Here is a 13,568-nt window from a genome sequence, read left to right on the forward strand (position 1 = left end):
CTAACCAAGGTTTCTAGCTATGGGCAAATTTTGACTCTCAAAATTACTAGCCCGTGCGAGAGTATGGATTGATGGGCTAGTGTATTTATAAGGGGGAGTATGTTTGTGTGTAAATGATCATCCGAGTTTGTATTGTGTTTAGAAAACTATGAAACAAGCAAGAACAAAGGAAATAATACACAGCATGAACCTGAACCAAACATGCATGGTATATAGGGATGCGAATTTTTTTGAAGAAACAGGAGGGGTGATCCCCATACAGGATATATAAATATATTAGAAAGGAAAAAAATATACAACTGAGGACAAGCAGTCCTGAAAAGAGTTCAAGCTATCTAGCCAAGAAGTCATTGACTGTACATGCTTAGGTTTTGCACGATGGATAACCAGTGCAAAATTGGACTTAAAATGTTCAAAGGTTCCTTGTAACGTCGGTCTTTTTCATAAAAATGAGACCATTCCGTGCCATCCAAATACGCCAGCTCATCAAGATAATTATTTCCATGAAGAAAGGCAACTGTAGTCTGGCTTAGGTTCAGTTTTGATTGCTGCTTAGGTTCAGTTTTGATTGCTGCTTAGGCAACTGTAGTCCTCCAGAATAATGAACGGGCCCATGTTCTGATTTGTGCTTAGGTTCAGTTTTGCCCAACATTGTGTAGCAAAATTGCATTGCAAAAAAAGATGGTCCAGTGTTTCAGTGACCCTGCTCCACAAAGAACACAAAGATGCGAATTTTATTCATCTCTGGGTCACTCAATCAAACGCAAAACCTCTTTTATTAAATATGAATCTCAAAGTAAATTAACAAGATAGAAACAAACTGAGATAGTGACACTGAATTACTATTTGCTAACCACTTGCATCCCTAGATTCCCTACGTTATTACAGATGCACAGACAACCACCGGCCGCATTGAATAATCTCGATCAGATCCCCATAAACAGACTCGTAGGAGTATGTCCGACTACTAATTGTTTGGAGTCACGTCGCCATGCCGGATCCCAGTGTTCCACTACTAATTGTTTGGAGCTGCGGCGGCAAACCGTGCCTGCAGCGCCCTGGCGTACTCGACCAGCGCGCCGACGTCCTGCAGGACCGCCCTGGCCGCGTCGAGCTCGCAGAAGCGCTCCATCCACGCGGCCAGCAGCGGCGTCTTGGCGGCATCAATGATCTTGGCACCGGAGAACACCTCCGTCGCCTTCACCCACGAGATCATGCCACCCAGGAGGACGTCCACGTACCCGACGCTCTCGCCGCCGAAGAAGGGCCCCATCCCCCCCGAGCTCTCCTTCAGGCCTCCCTCCAGTACGTCCGCCGCCGCGATCGTCTGCCTCATCACCTCGGCCCTCTCCTCGTCGGTCTTGACCCTCAACACCTGCCGCCATGGCGTCACCAGCTGCACGCCCCGTGCGCACGCGGTGCAAGTGAGATTCCACGGTGAATCCAACCATCAAGAAGCGAAACCAAGACGAGACATGTTGTTACCTTGTCTTCAAGGTAGGCGGCCCAGAAGCGAGCGACAGCGCGCTCGTAGGGGTCGGCGGGGAGCAGGGACGGGCCGGCGCCGGCAAAGGCCTCGTCGATGTACTGGACGACGACCGACGACTCGCAGACCGGCTTGCCGTCGTGGATCAGCACGGGCACCGCCTTGTGCACGGGGTTGGAGCTGAGCAGGAGCTCGCTCTTGCTGCCGAGATCCTCCTCGACGTACTCGTAGCTCAGGCCCTTGATCTGCAGCGCGAGCTTCGCTCTGGTGACGAACGGGCTCGCCCACATCCCCAGCAGCTTAAGCTCGCCGCCTTCCGTCATCTCCTGATGCAGGAGTGTCCTACTCCTACCCACAGAAACTGAAGAACGGATGTGCAGCGTGCACGGGTGTGTGTCTCTGCTGTCTGCTCTGCTGACGTTCGTGGTTCTGAATGTTGGAGTGCTCTCTGGTGATTCGAGGAGCTCTTTATCAGGGCCGGAAACAGGAGGATCGGGTTGGTATGGTCAATGCCTCAATGGCAATGAGGCACGTAAAGGCGTCACGGTGACGCCTGCGCTGATCAACTCTACGGTTTCGTGGAGACAATTCCCAGAACAGACGGATGTGCAGATCTTGAGGATAACTGATGGAATATTGTTCAGAGTCCGGATCCTACCAACTGAGCGCCGTGCGTGCGCGATGACGCAGCTCGTTAGCTACGAGGGAAAGTCGCATCAAATCCTCCGCCGATTTTTCAAAATCAACTGCTGACCAGTAGTTTCGCAATCTAGCCAGCATTGAGAGCTGGAGCTGTCAGGTTGGTGTCCCCTGCGTTGGACAACACTGTCGTCGTTGCTGTCGTCATAGATTAGAACATCAAAATCAACTCCACATTTTTTTCATCAAAACTAGATCTTGCATATCGCCTTTCGGAATCATGGTATTAAAGACGTACAGAGCTGGGCACGAGACTTGATCGACCTTATCTGACTCGGAATACTTCAAAAACTTTGTGAGCGCGCGGCTATAAACCAAACAGGAAAACAGGTTAAACACTTTTAACTTCAGAAAGCAATACAAATTGGTTGCTGTCATGTCACGGAGGATAGCGGTCATTCAACTCTAGCAAAGTTTGACTCAGATATGGCATCAGTCACTAGCGTGCAACTTGGTTGCGACAAATGGACACCATCAAAGTCAAATCTAAATGCACGGTTCACTATTAGAATAGAACAACTGTACAACAACCAATGGAGTATATGACAAATGGACACCATCAAAATCAGATCTAAATACGGTTCATTACCCAATGGCACCACATGATCGCGCCAATTTTAGTTCCTTGCGGCTGCAGCCACAGCTGCAGCTCGTGCCTGCTTCGCCTTGCTGTACTCGATCAGCTTGTCGACCTCTGGCAGGATTGCCTTGGCGGCATCCAACGCACCGAAGCGCTCCACCCACGCCTCCTAGAGCGGGCTTCTGGTGCTGTCAAAGAGCTTGATGCCAAACCGTGACTCGCCGACGTACGCCAAGGGTATGAGGCCCCCGAGCACGATGTCCAAGTACCCCACGCTGTCTCCGCCGAAGAAGGGCTTCCCCTTGGAGCACTCCTTGAAGGCTGCCTCTAGGGTCTTATCCTCGGAGCACTCTGATAAAATTGAGCTGCTTTGGTGTAGTATGCTGCAAACGTGTGCTTCAGTGCTTCGGCCTTCTCCTCCTCCGTCTTGGCTCTACCGGCTTGTAACGCCGAGACAAACAACTGCCACGCGTGCTCACATCCGTCAATATGTTTGAGCAATCTCCGCCAAGACAGTTAGTCAGTTACGGGGCATCACGAGCTAATAATAGACGTGATGCCTTGTCGTCGATATAGGCAGCCCAGAAGCGAGCCATGGCGCGTTCGTAGGGTTCAGCAGGGAGGAGGGAGGGGCCATCTGTGCTGAAGGCCTCGTCGATGTATTGCACGATGAGCTGAGATTCGCATACGGGCAACGTTGTGGACGAGCACGGGCACCTTCTTGTGCACCGGGTTGGACGTGAGTAGCAGCTGGTAGAGGTCCTCCTCCTCCACGTTCTCATAGCTCAGGCCCTTGAAGCTGAGCGCAAGCTTCACTCTGATTACAAACGGGCTCGCCCACGTCCCCAGCAGCTTCAGCTCTTCTCGCCCTCCGGTCATTCCCTGCTTTTCTGCACAACTGAAGGTTTATGTGTTCTAGATCAGTGATAACCTCGGGGTGGATGTATTTGTGATAGCGTTTCGGTCGATGTCATTCTTCCACTATAAATTAAATTAGTGGAAGAGTGATGACATGTTCATGTCAACGGATCTTAATTGGCTCTTAGAAATGCTACTGGTTCAAATTATTGTATCGGATCCACATCTATCCATCTTTGACCGGTGAAATTGCTAAAGCAGTAGAAATTCCTGGGCCGATATTTGTAGATAAAACTCCACGTTTGACTAAACTAGTTTTTTTTTAAAAAAAATGTTGACTAAACTAGTTGCTACTACTATTCTATTTTTACAGCTGATGTTGTAACGGACCAAGAAAATAAATATAGAAATTCCAAACGACCCAAGATTTGTTCAATTTCTTGAAGAAGAAGTTTTGGAAATAGTCAAACAAAATAATGATGGCATCTCTGCTTTTTGTTGGTTGGGGCCTCTGGTTATTAGTTGATTTCATGTTCCAATTCAAAATTAAACTACGTTTTCTCCAAACTGTCGGATTTGTTTCAGATCCTTTTGAACTATAGTTTTTTTAGATTTAATAAAATAAATTTACGGCATGGGCTATTCTTTTATTGAAGAAGAAGTGACATTCCAGATCAGGAGAGCCGGCATATTGTTCTATCAAAAAAATATGTAGGCCATCTAGAAGCAGTGCTCCGTCCAGTGCAACTCCATGCGTGGATAAAAATATTGCGACAACAGCTTTTTACTAAAAGATTTAGCTTACAGTGGATTGCAGCTTTTCCAAAAATAGGACGGCCGTACGTCTAGCCTAACCAGCCGTAAATTAGCCAAGTCCTAATATGACATGTACTAATTTATCCTTTGAGAGCAAACGGGCTTGCCCACATGCCTAGCAGCTTCAGCTCGTCACCTCCTCCGGCCACTGGCCAGTCCAATTTTTCCTATGCTCTGGATCGGAGGAAGAGGAGAAGAACTATATGCTTGTGTTGCCATCAGTTTGGTCGGTCAGTATGGCTCCCTCAATGCATCATCCGTGACGCTTGCAACGCATTTGCTGATAAAATATTCAACGATCACTTCAATAATTGGGTCGCTGTGTGGATCACGCGCTGTGAACAGAAGCAGTGGATCACTGTGAAGATTGAAGACATGCGACAGTGACACCGACACATTTAAACTAAACATAGAAAACGAAGCCCATTCTCTTTATTTCTGATCTGCTAGTAACACACACGACAATAATAATAACATCGGATAAGCCTGTATTTTGCAGATCTTCATGTCTTCCTCCGACACAAATGTCGGTGAAGCAAATTTTCAGGTGTCTGATGAGGCTGCAGCTGCAGCCTGGGCGGCCTGCCTTTGCTTGGCGTACTCGACCAGCCTGTCGACGTCCGCCAGGACCGCCTTGGCCGTGTCGAGCGCGCCGAACCGCTCCGCCCACGCGTTCAGGAGCGGGCTCCTCGCGGCGTCGAAGAGCCTGAACCCGTACAGCTTCTCGGCGGCGTGCACCCACGCGAGCAGGGCCCCGAGCGTGACGTCCAGGTACCCGACGGTGTCCCCGCCGAAGAAGGGCTTGCCCTTGGAGAGCTCCCTGAAGGCCGCCTCCATGTTCTCAGCCGCAACGATAGTCTGCTTCAGCCCCTCCGCCTTCTCCTCCTCCGTCTTGCCCCTCGCCGACTGTAAAAACGAGGCCAGGAGCTGCAACGAGCACAGGCGTCGTCAGGATCTTTTGGACGCCACTCGAAACCGATGGATGAATGCCAGCAATACAAGAGGACAAATCACCTTGTCGTCAACGTAGGCACCCCAGAAGCGAGCAATGGCGCGTTCGTAGGGGTCGGCCGGGAGGAGAGAGGGGCCGGTGCCGGGGAAGGCCTCGTCGATGTACTGCACGATGATCTGCGACTCGCAGACGGGCCTGCCGTTGTGGAGGAGCACGGGCACCTTCTTGTGCACCGGGTTGGAGCTGAGGAGCAGCTCGCTCTTGCCGCCGAAGATGTCCTCCTCGACGTCCTCGTAGCTCAGGCCCTTGAAGCCGAGCGCGAGCTTCGCCCGCATCACGAACGGGCTCGCCCACATGCCCAGCAGCTTCAGCTCGTCACCTCCTCTGGCCATTCTTACCGTCGTCGTTTCCAGCTCGTTTCAGCTTGTGCTAGCTCTTTTTGTGCTGTGGTGTGCTGTTGAGTCTTCAGCTAGCGGAGCAAGCTAAGGGAGGAACTGCATTTATACTGCTTGGGTGGCTGCATATGGCCATATATCTGAGCGTCATCCGTGATGCTTGCATAGAAATCTCGAGGATAGGATTTGCCGCAGCCACTTAATTTAGTGGCACAGTGACGAACTGAAATGGCTCTTGGCCAGTTGGCCTCTTGGGTCACAGAAGAAGCAATGGTGTGGAAACTAGAAATAGGGCCCCCATGGGCTATTTTATCCACATCCAACTGCATACTGGACTACAGGAGCAGAGAGCAGAAAATCCTCGCTGATACGGGCGATAGTTTATTTGTTGATTTTTGGGGTATTGGCGTGTTGCAGTCTACGAGTACTAAACAAAGATGAAATTTTGAAGTGTGGAGATTTGTTCAACTCTTCTTGGAGAGGAAACCAAGGAAGTAAACTCCCAGGCCCGCCATTCATGGACAAATTTCCTTGGAGTATAAGCTTAGGAAATGGTAAACGAAACAATAGTTCTACCTCAGCATTTTTTTACCGTTTTAGAAAGGTACCTAGAAGTAGTACAAGATCCAACATTCCGGAAAGTAGGTCCCGAACTCGGCACATAATTTTCATTCGTGGTGGTTTTGGCCCAAACCAGGACGAAATGTATGGGAAATTCCTATCCATCTTTCAAAAGATTTTAACTTTACTTTTTAGTGCTTGAGATGTGTGCTATAGTAGATAGATAGTTGTAATGAGACTGGGGAGCAAGCCAACTATAGATTTTGATAGTTTGTGATGAGATTGGGGATGATCAGATGATGAATCAAACAACAAAAAGATGTTGATTTGGTCTGAGAAATGTTGGATCAGAGTTCGCAGATTGTTAAATTGTAAGAAGATGTTGAAGCATATACGTGGTGAGGAGAGATTTCGGTGAACGATGAGCGAGTGATAATCCTGGAATTCTGATTCCACGTAAAATGCTGAACTATTATAATCGAAATGTTGACATAAACTTAGTTGACTGTTTATCCAAGGTTAACAAAATGTTGAAGCTTGTTAGGGCTGGAAGAACATAGATGATTGGCGGGCTGCAACTAATTAAACTAAATGGACTTATTAGAAGGGAAGATGGTTAGCTAATAATTTCCAAGAAGATGAATAGGATTATAGGAAGCCCCAAATTTGTGGGTTCACCGGTCATCCCAGCAATGAATTATATCCTAGTATGTCGGAAAAACTTTCAATGCTCTAATTTACAAGGATTTCTAGCCGAATTCCAGTCTTCCAAACAGGGCCTAACTCTGCAACTCCTGCATGTTCTTTTAGAAAATGGATGGGGAGGTAACTTGCTGAGAAAGTTGAAAATTTTGCTGGTTCAGGCATTTTAAGAGAAGCAACCAACCACGTACTAGTACTTTTTCTTATTACAGGGAAATATCAATATCTTCCTCAGACCTAGTTGTCGCCTCAGCACTCACACGTTTCGTTCAGTTGTTTGCGGCAGCAGCTGCAACCTCGGCCTCCCTCACCTTGGCATGCTCAACTAGCCTGTCGATGTTCGGCATGACCGCCACGACCTCATCCAGCTTGTCGAAGTGCTCCACCCACTTCTCCAGGAGCGGACTCCTGGAGGCATCGAAGAGCCTGATCCCATGACGCACCTCGGCGGTGTGCATCCACGCTACCAGGGCCCCGAGCGCGATGTCCAGGTAGCCGACGCAGTCGCCACCAAAGAAGGACTGCCCCTTGGAGATCTCCTTGAACGCCCCTTCCAAGGTTTCCACGGCCGCGAACGTCTCCTTCACCCCCTCTGCCTTCTCCTCCGCGGTCTTGCCCCTGCCCGCCTTCAACCAAGACGCCAAGAACTGCAACACACACCCGTCGATCAGCATGCTGCGATGCAGATTTCATTGACAACAACATATATACCAACTGCAAATACAGGTTGATTTCGGGGGTACTGACCTTGTCATCAATGAAGGCGGCCCAGAAGCGCGCCATGGCACGTTCGTAGGGGTCGACAGGGAGGAAGGTGGGGCCTGCGGCGCTGTAGACCTCGTCGAGGTACTGCACGATGACCTGTGACTCGCAGACGGGCTTGCCGTTGTGGATGAGCACGGGCACCTGCTTCTGCACTGGGTTGGAGCGGAGGAGGAGGTCGCTCTTGTTCTTGAGGTCCTCCTCGACGTACTCGTAGCTCAGACCCTTGAAGCTGAGCGCGAGCTTCACCCGCAGGACGAACGGGCTCGCCCACATCCCCAGCAGCTTCAGCTCATCGCTTCCTCCGGACATTCTCTACTCTCTGTGGTCGCACTCTTTATTAGCCTCTCTGCTCTGCTCTGCTCTTGAAGTCTTGATTGAGAAGAGGGCAAGGCAACTTTGTGCTTGACTCCTTGTGATTGTGCTGCCATCTCAGTTGGATAAGTAAGGAGGCATCAACGCATCATCCGTGACGCCTGCAATCGATTTGGTGGTGGAATATTCCACGTGCACTTAATTAAGTAGCTGTGCAAGTCACATGGTTGTCCGGATGTGCAGTCAAACACTCATTTCAATTTCCTACTTCGCGTGGTACTCTGTGAACGTATGAATCCGTGGAGGATTCATCAAATCCAGATTGATCCATCAAATTCAGATTGTGATTGTACGTACTACTTGCATCTTTTCTTTTATCTAATCGAGGTACTTAGGATATGAACTGCTGCGGCTCCGCTCAACCAATTAACAAAGTTTCCATGCTGTGATACTCTTTTATCCCGTAATCCAAATGGAGAGGCCTCTCCATTTAGTTTTAAAAGAAGAGCCATCAAACTTTTTTAAAATGGAAAGTCGAATCCCATCAGATTTTCAGTTTAAAGATAATTTTACAATCCAGTGTTAAGAAAGTAAGTTTCTACTCTATGAAAATTATGAAAAATAATTTCGTAGTACATTAATGTTAGAAAAGGTAACTTCTTGATCCGTGCCTTTATTAAGAAAAGTAACTTTTTCAATCCGTGCATTTATTAAGAAAATAACTTTTATAAGAAAAAGTAATATTGTAGTATATAAATTTTAGAAAAAGTTGACAGGAAGTAACTTGCCAAACTTGCCAATAGTATACCTATAAAGTAACTTGTGACTAATCTGTATTGCAGAGGAAGTAAGATTTGTTTTTAAAAAAGTAACTTCACCAATTTGAGCAAAACATACTTAGATGAGAACTTGTTTGGAAGCTCTCACTAAAATGAATATAATGATATAATTAAATTTTGATTTGGACGTATGATCGTAGAACTATTGATTTTTTAAAGTTGAGATTGATATGCATATGTCCATCATGACTCACATGCAACAGGGGTGGTAACGGATCATAGTTCTACTGGTCTCTTCGCAATCTAATTTGACTCTTATATATTTTTATCTCAAAATTGTATAAAATTAGAGTCCAGTCTTTAGATTACCTAGGCTATAGGCTAAATTTTCAGACCCTTTACCACCCGACATGCAACATATGGGACAGTGAAGGTAGGGGGCTCTCCATCTATCCTTATGAGGAGAGTCCTCTCCCCGAAAAAGGGACCTCTAATTTATTTATAAGGATTTTGGCCGAATGCTAGTTTGCCAAATAATACTCTAACTCTGCAACTCTTGTATCTTATTTTAGGAAATTGATGGGGAGATAACTTGCGAGATAATTGAAAACTTTGCTGGTTCATACATTTTAAGAGCAGGAACCACGTACTAGTACTTCTTTTAGTACATAGAAATGTCAATATCTTTCTCAGACCTAGTCGCTGAGACGTTTCTGTTCAGTTGTTCACGATAGCAGCAGCAACCTTGGCCTCCCTCACCTTGGCATGCTCCACTAGCCTGTCGATGTCCGGCATGACCGCAACGACCTCATCCAGCTTGACGAAGCGCTCCACCCACTTCTCCAGGAACGGGCTCCTGGAGGCATCGAAGACTCGAAGAGCCTGATCCCATGCCGTAGCGGCGGTGCGCATCCACGCTACCAGGGCCCCGAGCGCGATGTCCGTAGACGCTGTCGCCGCCAAAGAAGGGCTTCCCCTTGGAGATCTCCCTGAACGCCCCTTCCAGGGTTTCCACGGCCGCGAACGTCTCCTCCACCCCCTCCGCCTTCTCCTCCGCTGTCTCGGCCCTACCCGCCTTCAACCATGAGGCCAAGAACCGCAATGCATGCATATCAATACTTTTTAGATAAGGGATAAACCGGCCTCTATATCCATACGAGGATATATAGCCAAGAGTTACAAGAGTTCTACTCTAAACCTCAAATAAGAACTAAAAACACAAGAAAGAACACTCTAAAACAAAGAAAAAAAATTAGAAGACTAAGCTTCAATTTTCCTTATTCTCTCTCGTTTCATCCTTGCAAAGTCTTTACGCAGCATCAGACCATCACATCTCTCATTTCCTTAAAAATTTTGATGTCCGAATCATCTAATGCTACTACTGAAGTAACAAAATCAAACTAATGACCTCCAAGGCGACGCTTCATGAGGAAGAGAACATCGAAGCATTCACATCAATATATAGATCAGCATACTGCGATGCAGATTAATTTCATTGACGTGACACTACTGGAAACCAAGATTTCCGTGTGGGGATCGAATTTTTTTGACGGGTTTTGATCCCACCGACAGAACAATTCTGTTTTCCAGATGCCAACTACAAATACAGGACGATTTGGGACTTGGGAGTACTGACCTTGTCATCAATGAAGGCAGCCCAGAAGCGCGCCATGGCGCGTTCGTAGGGGTCAACAGGGAGGAAAGTAGGGCCTGAGGCGCTGTAGACCTCGTCGAGGTACTGCACGATATGATATGTGACTCACAGACAGGCTTGCCGTTGTGGATGAGCACGGGCACCTTCTTGTGCTCCGGGTTGGAGCTGAGGAGGAGGTCACTCTTCTTGTTCTTGAGGTCCTCAACGTACTCATAGCTCAGACCCTTGAAGCTGAGCGCGAGCTCTTCACCCGCAGAACGAACGGGCTCGCCCACATCCCCAGCAGCTTCAGCTCATCGCCTCCTCCGGCCATTCTCTACTCTCTGTGTTTGAAATTCTCTCTTAGCCTCGGTGTGCTCTGCTCTTGATTGAGATTTGAGAGTACTTGTGATTGTGCTGCCATCTCAGTTATATAAGTAAGCAGCCATCAACGCATCATCCGTGACGCCTGACGGTGGAATTAATATTCCACGTGCAGTACTTATTGATAAGTAGCTGCGCAATGCAAGCCACATGCATGGTTGTCTGGATAAGCAATCAGCCACTCATCTCAGTTAGACAAGCGACGTTTTATTTCAAACATAGAACGGTCAAACAAGGCGAGCTCGCGCTGCCTGCTGTCGTGCAGGGAGCAAGATAAGGTATTCAGACTTGGAGAGGTCATTGGGCGCAGTGCCAAACTGCTTGGCTATGGTATCCTGCTGTTGCGTACCGCCACACTTTCCTATTAATTTTCCAGTACTGTTGTGGGTAGTGAAGTACCGAGTTTCCCATCCGTTGGAAGATGACCTGCATGAACACAATGCGAGCCAACAAATTGGAAAACACAAATAAACTGCATGTCCCAATGCCAACTGCCGAACGGCGGCGTACAATGAAAGAATGTGATGTGTAACAAAGCCCAACTTCTTTATTTCTAAATTGTAATCACTCACACTGATAGCAAACTGTTACATTATTTTGCAGGGACAGGATGTAACACCGGTTACGTCGCCGAGCCAATTTTTAGTTGTTTGATGAGGCAGCAGCTGCAGCCCCAGCTGCAGCCTCGGCCTGCCTCATCTTGGCGTAGTCGACCAGCCTGTCGGTGTCCGGCAGGACGGCCTTGGCCGCGTCGAGCGCGCCGAACCGCTCCACCCACGCGTTCAGGAGCGGGCTCCTCGTGGCGTCGAAGAGCCTGAAGCCGTAAAGCTTCTCGCCGGCGTGCACCCAGGCGACCAGGGCCCCGAGCGTGACGTCCAGGTACCCGACGCTGTCCCCGCCGAAGAAGGGCTTGCCCTTGGAGCACTCCCTGAAGGCTGCCTCCATGTGCTCCACCGCCGCGAGCGTCTGCTTCAGCCCCTCCGCCTTCTCCTCCTCCGTCTTGCCCCTGAACGACTGCAACCACGAGGCCAGGAGCTGCAACACAGACATCCACCATTTGTTATGATGAGGAATCAATGGAAATAGCTAGCACACAAAGAGGACGACAGCATTTGCTCGTACTACCTTGTCGTCGACGTAGGCGGCCCAGAAGCGAGCGACGGCACGTTCGTATGGGTCGGCAGGAAGGAGAGAGGGGCCGGTGCCGGCGAAGGCCTCGTCGATGTACTGCACGATGATCTGCGACTCGCTGACGGGCTTGCCGTTGTGGATGAGCACGGGCACCTTCTTGTGCACCGGGTTGGAGCTGAGGAGGAGCTCGCTCTTGCTGCCGAGATCCTCCTCGATGTCCTCGTAGCTCAGGCCCTTGAAGCCGAGCGCGAGCTTCACGCGCAGAGCGAACGGGCTCGCCCAGGCGCCGAGCAGCTTCAGCTCCTCACTTCCTCCGGCCATTTTCTACTCCTTGTTTCGGCTCGTTCTAGCTTGTGTTGTTTTGTGCTCTTGAGGGCTGAGGCTTGAGGTGGAGCAAGGGAGGAACTGCATCTATATGTACTGCTACTAGGGTTGAGGTACGGATCTTGTGTGCATCATCCATGATGCTTGCAGTCTTGCAACGCATGCGCTGATGTTTGGGGATCAGGATTCTCCGCAGCCGCTAAATTTAGTGGCATATAGAGACAAATTGGAAAGGCTCTTGGGTCATCAGAAGTCGCACTGGCGTGGGAACATGATCATCCATCCAAAGCAAAAAGTAGTGCCAACACCAGTCCATATTCAGCTGTCTGCATGAGCAGGAAATCCTTCGCTGATGATCTGGAGCTGGTGAATTTTTCGGGCTTTCTGGTGTTGCAGCCTTTCAACGGAGCAAGCAATGTTGGAATTTGGGAGATTCGTTCAACTCCTTGGAGAAGAAGCCTAGGAATAAGTAAACAGCTCAACAGCTCATCAGCTCATGTGCTTGTCCATTTGTCCGGTAGTCCCAAAGCCCACCGTACCCTACAAGGGCGTGAGTCTCGTCATGAAATGGACTGGACTACATGTTCACTTTTGACTTTAGAGTTTAGATATATAGAACAATTAATGAACTCATAGAGAGGGTTAAGTTTAAGGGCGCATTTCGGAGGACTCAGGGCATCCCAACTCTCGATGTAAAATAATTTTCATAGCATTAATCATAGAGCCACATAGATTTTTAGTTTATATGACACTGTAATAAATGAGATAGAGTAGAGAGATAAAGAAACAAGATCCCATGCAAGATCCGGTGTCAACACAAAAATATATGCCCTAGACTTATGCATTAGAAGCGAGGTGGTATCTTTATAATAAATGAAGAACAAATATGATAGGTGGAGAAGAAAGAGTATGTTTAATATGTTTAATAGGAATCCCCAATAAGATATCATGGATTGTGGATGATAGTTTCTAAAGATGGTATCTTAATGATATGTTAACATAGATACTACCTATGAACACTACGAGTTGGGATTAGCCTTACTGGCACATCTCTCTACTATAAATGACCGGAGAAGAAGTCGGAGTCGGTGAAGTAAAAAAAATGGTTTCACCGGCTCCCAGTTAATCCATGGGCCATTGATGAACTGGCATCATTCATTCATCCTACAATAATAGTGCTACATAGGACTG

The 13,568-nt window shown here is 48.2% G+C and overlaps 2 protein-coding genes and 2 pseudogenes across 2 annotated transcripts; all 4 read right to left on the bottom strand.

Moving 5' to 3' along the window:
• Positions 1–757: 757 nt before the first annotated feature.
• On the bottom strand, positions 758–2,086 carry LOC112877637 (probable glutathione S-transferase GSTU6). The gene is made up of 2 exons (XM_025941986.1): positions 1,486–2,086; positions 758–1,396 (listed from the first exon to the last, which is right to left on the bottom strand). Exons 1-2 carry the CDS (start codon positions 1,807–1,809, stop codon positions 1,016–1,018), a joined length of 705 nt encoding a protein of 234 aa, XP_025797771.1. The 5' UTR covers positions 1,810–2,086; the 3' UTR covers positions 758–1,015.
• Positions 2,087–2,698: 612 nt separating this feature from the next.
• Positions 2,699–3,644, bottom strand: LOC112877639 (annotated as a pseudogene).
• A 1,192-nt stretch (positions 3,645–4,836) lies between these two features.
• Positions 4,837–8,217, bottom strand: LOC112873200. Its single transcript, XM_025936216.1, has 4 exons — positions 7,797–8,217; positions 7,322–7,696; positions 5,454–5,804; positions 4,837–5,366 (listed from the first exon to the last, which is right to left on the bottom strand). Exons 1-4 carry the CDS (start codon positions 8,121–8,123, stop codon positions 4,983–4,985), a joined length of 1,437 nt encoding a protein of 478 aa, XP_025792001.1. The 5' UTR covers positions 8,124–8,217; the 3' UTR covers positions 4,837–4,982.
• Positions 8,218–8,242: 25 nt separating this feature from the next.
• LOC112873201 lies at positions 8,243–12,763 on the bottom strand (annotated as a pseudogene).
• Positions 12,764–13,568: the final 805 nt, after the last annotated feature.

The sequence above is a fragment of the Panicum hallii genome, chromosome 9, assembly GCF_002211085.1.
Source record: "Panicum hallii strain FIL2 chromosome 9, PHallii_v3.1, whole genome shotgun sequence".
NCBI lineage: Eukaryota > Viridiplantae > Streptophyta > Magnoliopsida > Poales > Poaceae > Panicum > Panicum hallii.

Bases quoted from the DNA above. Each gene is read 5' to 3' on its own strand.
- LOC112877637 (XM_025941986.1), bottom strand. From the start codon at position 1,809: ATGACGGAAGGCGGCGAGCTTAAGCTGCTGGGGATGTGGGCGAGCCCG. The intron at 1,397-1,485 runs GTAACAACATGT...CGGGGCGTGCAG, and splicing joins CCGCCTACCTTGAAGACAAG to CTGGTGACGCCATGGCGGCA.
- LOC112873200 (XM_025936216.1), bottom strand. From the start codon at position 8,123: ATGTCCGGAGGAAGCGATGAGCTGAAGCTGCTGGGGATGTGGGCGAGC. The intron at 7,697-7,796 runs GTCAGTACCCCC...TGTGTGTTGCAG, and splicing joins CCGCCTTCATTGATGACAAG to TTCTTGGCGTCTTGGTTGAA. The intron at 5,367-5,453 runs GTGATTTGTCCT...TGCTCGTTGCAG, and splicing joins GTGCCTACGTTGACGACAAG to CTCCTGGCCTCGTTTTTACA.